The 8,358-nt window shown below is 40.5% G+C and overlaps 1 protein-coding gene across 1 annotated transcript; it reads right to left on the bottom strand.

Annotated features, from left to right (window-relative positions):
• Positions 1 to 4,681: 4,681 nt before the first annotated feature.
• LOC114697847 (UDP-glucuronosyltransferase 1A9-like) lies at positions 4,682 to 5,770 on the bottom strand. Its single transcript, XM_037210088.1, has one exon. It carries the CDS (start codon positions 5,562 to 5,564, stop codon positions 4,683 to 4,685), a length of 882 nt encoding a protein of 293 aa, XP_037065983.1. The 5' UTR covers positions 5,565 to 5,770; the 3' UTR covers position 4,682.
• Between the last annotated feature and the right edge of the window lie 2,588 nt (positions 5,771 to 8,358).

Below are 8,358 nucleotides of genomic sequence, written 5' to 3'. Positions count from 1 at the left end.
ACCGACACTGAAAACTGGTTCCTTCTGTCTGTCATTTCACATGTGCAAAAACAGCTGTGGAATCTCCCTATTACCGTGCATTTTCATCTAATGTGTACCTGTAATCTCATGATTACATCTCAACCTAAAGGGTACTTATTCTGTGGACTGTCTAAAGATGATTTCTTCTTAAGCTGTATACTTTTGATGAATAGAAATAATACTAGGATATTTTTCATAGCTCAGGATGACATAGGAAAATAGTATTTTCAGCTTCAAAGATAGTTTTTTACACAATTAGCTGATTGAAGATCTCAGAGTAAATTCAAAGTAGACTATTTGATCCCTGCAAATAAACCACAAAACGACAGATTCCCAGGTGTCTTGTTTGAACCAAGGTGAGGCATAAAGCAACTTTGGTGCCAGTTTCCCAATAGCTCAACTCTGGCTGCTAACATTAAAGACATAACTCCCTGCACAAATTCTCTCAGCGTCTGACTCCTAGATGCACCATCTCCTAATATATGTTTTTATGAGACAAGATTCAAGGTTCAACTAATTTGTTTTGGTCTTGGGGTACTTTTAAAGTCAGTGTCCCTCCAGAAACTGGGGAGCACTTGAGTACTACAGGCCTTCTGCTTGTTCACCAGGGAGCTTGGCTGACAGCCATTCCCAGCCATGCTGGCTGCCTGGTTGGTCAGAATAACATTCCAAGTCCTAGAGACGCTGTGAATGCATATGTGTTATCAGAATGGCTCTGCTTCTTATTGTATTCTTAAAAAATGCAATGTGACCCTCAAAATGTAACTTACACATTATCCAGGGATTTCTGATGGATATATATATATATATATATATATATATATATATAGAGAGAGAGAGAGAGAGAGAGAGAGAGAGACAGAGACAGAGACAGAGACAGAGACAGAGAGATGGATACATAGATAGATAGATAGATAGATATAGATATAGATATAGATATTTAACTATATAAAGACAAACATGGTAAGAAAGAGATGTTCAAGATGGAGGAATAAAGAAAGTTAGCATCAAAATGGGTGTGTTCCTTCCTTACCTCTCAGACAGAATAGTTTTGTTCTCATTATATCATAGATTATTTTACATACCCTAGATGTGGTCTTGGAACAGGCACTCAAAAGACCATGATAGTTACCAATAAAGGAAAATGTCAAATCTGTTAATTTTTGGTTTTGACTGTGTCTAACATAATGGCAAGTGAAATGCAAGGAAAAGAACTTCGATTATCTTTGTGACTTACAGATTTCCACTCTTCCAACACCTATTCAATATAGTACTTGAAGTCTTAGCTAGAGCAATAAAGCAACTGAGCAAGATCAAGGGGATACCAATTGGAAAGGAAGAAGTCAAACACTCTTTATTTGCAGATGATATGATAGTGTGTGTATGTGACCCTAAAAATTCCACCAGGGAACACTTACAGCTGAATAACACATACAGCAAAGGAGCCGGATACACAATCAACTCAGAAAAATCAATAGTCCTGTTGTATATAAATGACAAACAGACTGAGAAAGAAATCAGCGGAACAGCTAACTTCCTTCAAAGTAGTCTCAAACAATATAAAATGTCTTGTGGATAATTCCAATCAATGAAATGAATGACTGATATGATAAAGATTTCAAGTCTTTGAAGAAACAAACTAAAGAAAATAACAAATGGAAAGATCTCTCATGCTCAGGGATTTGTAGGATTAACACAATAAAAATGACCATCCTATTAGAAGCAATCTCCTGATTCAATGCTATCCCCATTAAAATGTAAAAACAATTCTTCCCAGACCTTGAAAGGACAATTCGCAACTTCATATGGAAACATACACAGAAACACGCGTGCGCACACACACACACACACACACACACACACACACACACACACAAATGAAAATTAAAAAGAAAAAAACAGAATAGCTGAAAGAGTCCTGAACAATATTAGCACTACAAGACCTCTTACCATTCTTGATCTCAAGTTATACTACAAAGTCATTTTAAGAAAAACAACATGGTATTGATTTTAAAAAAAAATAGACACATTGGTCAGTGAAATCAAATTGAAGATCTGGACATGAAACCCCAAACCTATAAACACCAGGATTTGATAAATAAGCCAGAAATATACACTTAAAAAATTCACAGTATCATCCAGACATTGTGCATGTAGAATAATGAAAATAGATTCATACCTATCACCCTGAATAAAACTCAACTCCAAATGGATAAAAGACTTCAACATAAAAGGAGATATATTGGACCTCCTAGAATAGAAGGTGGGGAATAGCCTTGAGTACCTTGGCTCAGGAACAGACTTCCTGAACAGAACCTAGTGCAGTGCAGTTTATATCCCTGTAATATATGAAGGCAATCCTAAAGGAGTCTCCAAATAATGAGGGAGAGGGAACCGCTACTGGCTATATCTTGACACCAAACTAAGCTTCCTTTTTGGGAATGGTTCTCATCCAATTCAGTTGTTGGTCAAAGGGGTCCCATGGAAATTCCCAAACAACACAGGCTGTGGCCAAGACAATAGGTTGATCTCCACAAACTTCCAAGACCCCATTGCTGAAACAACACCTGCACTACTCACTGAACATGGAGAAGTTGAGCTGGTGCCTACATCAAACCTTCACCCCATGTTCTAGTGTCTAAGACATGGAAATGTCTTCAAGCTACCAAAAGAGAACAAGAAACACCAACCCAACCACAAATCCTGTGACCTACAATCTGTCTTGTCTGCAAAACACACCAGGGCAATGGAGGCACAAACCTGTGGGAGTAACCAATCGATGTCTGATTTGAATTAAGGCCCACATCATGAATGGAACCCAAACCTGACACTGATTGGGTGACAAAGAACCAGAGTCTATAAGTCCAGACAGCTAGAGTAAAAACAAATAATCCTGTTCTTAAGGGGGAAAGTAACAAGTAAATGACTCAAAATGATATTCTGCTATACTCATGGATCAGTGCCTTAGTCAGCCATCATCAGAGATATTTTGCTGGGGGCCTCATGCAACAGATTGGAACAAGTACAGAGACACACAGAAAGACATTACATAGAGAGACCTTGGAGCACACAGTTCTCAATGAGACAGCTCTGCCAAATCCCTCCCCTCAGAGCTCAGTGAGCTCCAAGGAAGAGAGGCAGAAAGAAAGAGGGAGAAAGAAAGGATGGAGGACACCCTGAGAACAAGGTCTTCTAAAACAACTCAACAATGCTCACAGGAACTCAGAGAGACTGAAGCAGTATGCTCAGGGCCTGCATGGGTCTGCACCAGGCCCTCTGAATATACACCATAGCTTTCCGTTGTAGTGCTTTTATGGGACTCCTGACTGTGTTAACAAGTGAGTCTCTGATTCTTGTGATTTCCTTTCATGATCTTCTTTCTCTGTTGGCTTATCTTGACCAGTTTTTATATGGTGGTTTTTGTTTTATCTTATTATACTTTATTTTGTTATAAAACAAATGTACCTTCCTTGCATCCTATATATCATATCTGTAGCAGGAATCTTAAAAGTTATTAATAATAAAATCAAACCCAGAGCCAGGTATTGGGATGAACTGGAAGATCAGAGAACAAGCCACAGGTATCTCACCTCACCAGTTCCTCAGCTGGTCCTGTTTCCTCAGACTGGAAGCTTCTGTGTCCTCATCCCAATGGCTCTCACCTGAACTGCTGCTTAAAAGCCTGAATGCTTAACCAGCCAAATGCTTCTAGTTTCTGGTCCTTACACCTTATATACCTTTCTGTTTTCTACCATCACTCCCTAGGATTAAAGACTTGCTTTCTGGGATTAAAGACATGAGTCACCACGCCTGGCTGTTTCCAACGTGGACTTGAACTGACAGAGATCCCAGATGGATTTCTGCCTCTGGGATGCTAGGATTAAAGGCATGTGCTATCACTGCCTACCGAGTGGCTTTTCTGTTCTCTGACCCCAGATATGTTTAAGGTACACAATATTTTGGGGAACACAATACCACCACACATATCACTAATTTTGCAATTTGGAAAAACTACATATGCACTCATATAGAGCAACCAACAAATAATGAGGTCTGCTTCATGCCTTGATATGTATGTAAACATCTCCAAAGAATAGTAAAATGAAGCTTCAAGTGTGTGTGTGTGTGTGTGTGTGTGTGTGTGTGTGTGTGTGTGTGTGTGTTTTCAAATATCTTTCCTAAGTTAGCATACAAGTTATTTGGCGGCATTATGGCATTTATCAGACATGGTGTATTTTCTCCTTTTTATTCCATTCTCCTTCTAGCCAGCCTTACACTCCATATGTTCTCTTCCTACCCCCGAATATTCCCCTCTCTGTTTTCATGTGACATGTCTATCAGGACCATTTTGTTCCTCCTCAGCAAACTTTTCTTTGTCCCCTCACCTTTCTAATGTAATGATCCTGACCGACACACACAAATAGGAAGGCACACATATATATTTAAATTTAGATTATATCTTGGAAGGTATATGCAATTATGAAACAGGCATACACATGCATATCAATAGGGAAATCTCTGTAGATTTTTTCTAATTAGTGAATTGTCACAAAACAATTCTATAACCAAGAAAAATTATTTATTATATATGAAGTGATACAAAAGGTAAATCACAACTCAGTAAAGAATATTCTTTTAATGGCCTAAAACCAGGCCTCTCTTCATGTGCTAAAGAAGAGACAACATACCTTGGAAATCAGCTTTCTTTGTTGGCAGTTGATTCCACCAATGAACACCATGTTGGGCATCACAGGTCTGGGGAAATCTAACACAAAGTCTGTGCGTAACAACCAAATAGACACTTGGCTGAAGAGGTCATCCATAGTCACTGGGATCTGGAGAACTTCAGAGGCAATGTCTGTAGCAGCTTTGAACAAGTAGTGACAAATTGCCCACTCTTCCATGTAGAAAACAAAGTTTGACACTCTCTCTGTGAAAGTCATGGTGTCTGCGAATTTTGAGAAGAGTCTAGGAACATAAGACAGTGGACTGGGGCACTGAGTGCCCATTTCAAGTTGGTGGCAAAAGACATACCTTGAAAAGACCACTGAAGGGAGCGACAAATACTTGGCCACAGTTAAGCCAGACACTTCGAAAGGATCCAGAAATACAGCATCAAAAGAACTCTGCTTCAAGGACTCCATTAACTTCTTGTCATTAAACAAACTCCTACAGTGTGAAGCTATTAAATCAAAAAACTCTTTGCCTGAGCCTGTTATTAAAGAAAGTATACGTTGTTCTGGAGTTATCCATTGAGTGTCAGAAATATACTTGAACTTATGATCGAATTCCTCCAGAGTATAAGAAGTTGAATATGTCTTCATTGTCAAATTCAGGGATTTTCCCAGTTGCCAACTCACCTCTGGCACGACTACCACCACCTCATGCCCTCTGTGGATGAGTTTCTCCACAACCATCTGCATGGTGAACCAGTGGCTCCCATCCATGGGCACCACCAGCAGCCTGCCTGCCTGGGCAAAGCCAGAGGCCAGCAGCAGACACACACACAGAGAAAGGGAGGCTGGGAGACCTGCAGGAGCCATGGGAGAAGTGGAGCCCGGGACAGTCCAGCTGCTGAGACTCTGAGCTCCTCTAATAGAGCTGACTGAGCAGAGGCAGAAGACCTTGCTCAGTGGACACAAGGATTTGTATGTTTCCAAGTGAGGTGAAATTTAGTGCTAATGATTTACTCAAAAGAACAATAATTAATGAATTTCATTGGCTGAAATCACTACTTTTGTGCCTTCCAGATTTAAAAAAAAAAAAAAACATTTATGACTTTGTTTCAGAAAGATCATGGCCTCTATTGCAGACCAAATTTTGAAGAGTTATCATACAATATGTTTTAATTTTTAAATTCAGAAAAAAAAGAAGCTGCCTATAAGGACCCTCTACATTCATCACATCCTCATTTATACCTCTTAAGAAGGGAAACTAAGAAGGATGGAGAGTGAAAGTCACCAAGAAGAGGTAGATAGAGAAAGCTAGAAGTCACAGAATAGCTGGTCTCTCCCTAAGGAGCACATTATGGTTCACAGGACAGGACAGGGACAAATCAATTATAAATTGTAGTGATTTAATGGATCTGAGTGTGTAGGAGTCTTGACTGGCAGGCACTGAGACTTAGGACTCTGTCCTGCTGTAGGACTCCAGTAAACCTGTATTACACAGCCACTGTCCCTATCAAAATGAAAACATTCTCTGTGTTAGATCAGTTTCTGTTATTTCAGCAACCTTTCTAAGACAGGATGACTTTCTTTCTGAGCCTGGCCTTTAGACAGACATCCAGACAGAAGACAGAAGATGAAGAGCTGAGCCTCTGAAAGCTTGTTGCCTCCTTGATGATGGTCAGATTAAGTTACTCCAGCCACAATGGCCAGGGGCTCTGCCTTCCTAGGAACAAAGGGATCAGAACTTAGGACTTCCAGCTTTCACCACAATTCCAGGAAGAGACTCATGTTAAACCTAGTCCTGGCATTAAATAATGAGTCAGGCCATGACAGTGTATCCAGGGAGTTCATAAACAATCCCCTAATGACTTACTGTTTCTGACAAACATTAGTCAAGGGAACCATTTGACTTGGGTCTACAACAGTGATGCCTAGAGTCTGCTCTCCACATACAGTGTAGGCACAGTGTTCCATCTCAATCTGCAGGCACCAGACAACGTGACCTCTGTGCAGAGACTCTCAGAACAGGTTTATGACGATTTAACCAGATATTGTAAGTTTTGTGGTGTTAACTTTTCTATACCATCATGCATCATCTTGAAGCTAATTTCTCTGTGTGGTGTAAAGGTATAATTTTATGTCTTCTCTTGTGTAGAAACAGGCCTGGCATTTCTTGTGTAGAAACAGGCCTGGCATTTCTCTACCTCTCTCGTGCTACATCCACAAATCACACAAAACAGCAACAGATGGGGTGAGTGTCCCAGGCCTATGATGTCAATAAGAAAAAGAGAAACCAGAGGCACTGGTAAACATTTCCTAGCCTTTCAAGACCCTTTCAAGAAATGAAGGAGTTAGTCCTGCTTGTGTGGGGAGGTCAAGCAGTGGGTCCCCTCAATTTGAAAGGTTGTGCAACAGCTCCACCCTGACAGCTAAATTCCACTTCTGCATACTTTAGAGAAGAAGCCCGGCTTGATTTATTAGGAATTCAGACAAACACTCAGTTTACACAGAAATCCACCATACAGCTCTGCCCCCAAAAGAGAGGCATTTCGCTGTGCATACATGTAGTTGGTTTTATTGGGGGTGCCCACCACCCAGCTCCCTAATAAACACACAGAGTCTCATTCTTATTTATGAATGCCCAGCCTTAGCTCGTTTGTAGTCAGCTCTACTAATTTAACTTAAATTAACCCATTTCTCTTCTTCTACATTTTGCCTCTGGACTTTTACCTTTCTCTATTCTATATCCTTTCATTTTTTTTCTTATTCCATGGCTGGTTGTTTCCTGGGTAGCTGGCCTCTGGTGTCCTCCTCTCCTTCTTTTTTTCTTGCTCCTCCCCCTTCTCCTGAACCTAGATTTCTCCTCCTATTTATTCTCTCTGACTTGTAGCTCCACCTATCCCTCTCCTGGCCATTCAGCTCTTTATTAAACCAATCAGGTGTTTTAGACAGGCAAAGTAACACAGCTTTACAGAGTTAAACAAATGCAACATAAATGAGTACAACATAAGTTTGCATCATTAAACAAATATTCCACAGCATAAATGAGTGAAACACATCTTAAGCCAATAGTCCACAACACATAGATAGTGTCTGATCCTGTGAGGATCTGGCACTGTGAAGATCTGACTCTGAGCAGGATACTCTAACCTCAGAGACTAGTCTGCAGCTTTGCTCAGTGTCAGATACAGTTTGAGAAATCGCCTGACCAGAGAAGATAACTTGTGACTCCCTGGACCAGACACCACTGCAAGAGCCATCCAGCTACTTTGACAGTGTTGTCACTGGACAGCAAAGACGGACCATCCGATAACCAGACAGGGGCAGTGGCCCATCCGGGTAGAGAGTCAATGTGAGCTCTGGCTCCTTGAGGTTGTCTCTATTTAGTCCTTGAAGGATTACAGGCTAATATATAGAGGTGTGACTCTGCCACAAAACAAACAAATAAACAATCACTTGAGAAAAACCAGAAGAAAGAGCTGAATCCTGAAATGCCTGGGAAACAAAGCATGGCCACAGGTGTTAGAAGAGCTATAGTGGGCCTGCTCAAAAAAGGTACAAAAAAAAAATCTTTGTTGTTGCATGTAATCCCACTGTATTACACAGGTTTACCGACTCCATTGATGGGAAACAATACAATGTATGTCTGGAGCCCCGAGGAGGAGGA

This window comes from Peromyscus leucopus, chromosome 13, assembly GCF_004664715.2.
Source record: "Peromyscus leucopus breed LL Stock chromosome 13, UCI_PerLeu_2.1, whole genome shotgun sequence".
In the NCBI taxonomy this organism is placed as follows: domain Eukaryota; kingdom Metazoa; phylum Chordata; class Mammalia; order Rodentia; family Cricetidae; genus Peromyscus; species Peromyscus leucopus.
The sequence above is the reverse complement of the archived record's forward strand: the minus strand, read 5'-3'. Positions and strand labels throughout refer to the sequence as shown.

Coding starts and splice junctions, on each gene's coding strand:
- LOC114697847 (XM_037210088.1), bottom strand. CDS start 5,564: ATGGCTCCTGCAGGTCTCCCAGCCTCCCTTTCTCTGTGTGTGTGTCTG.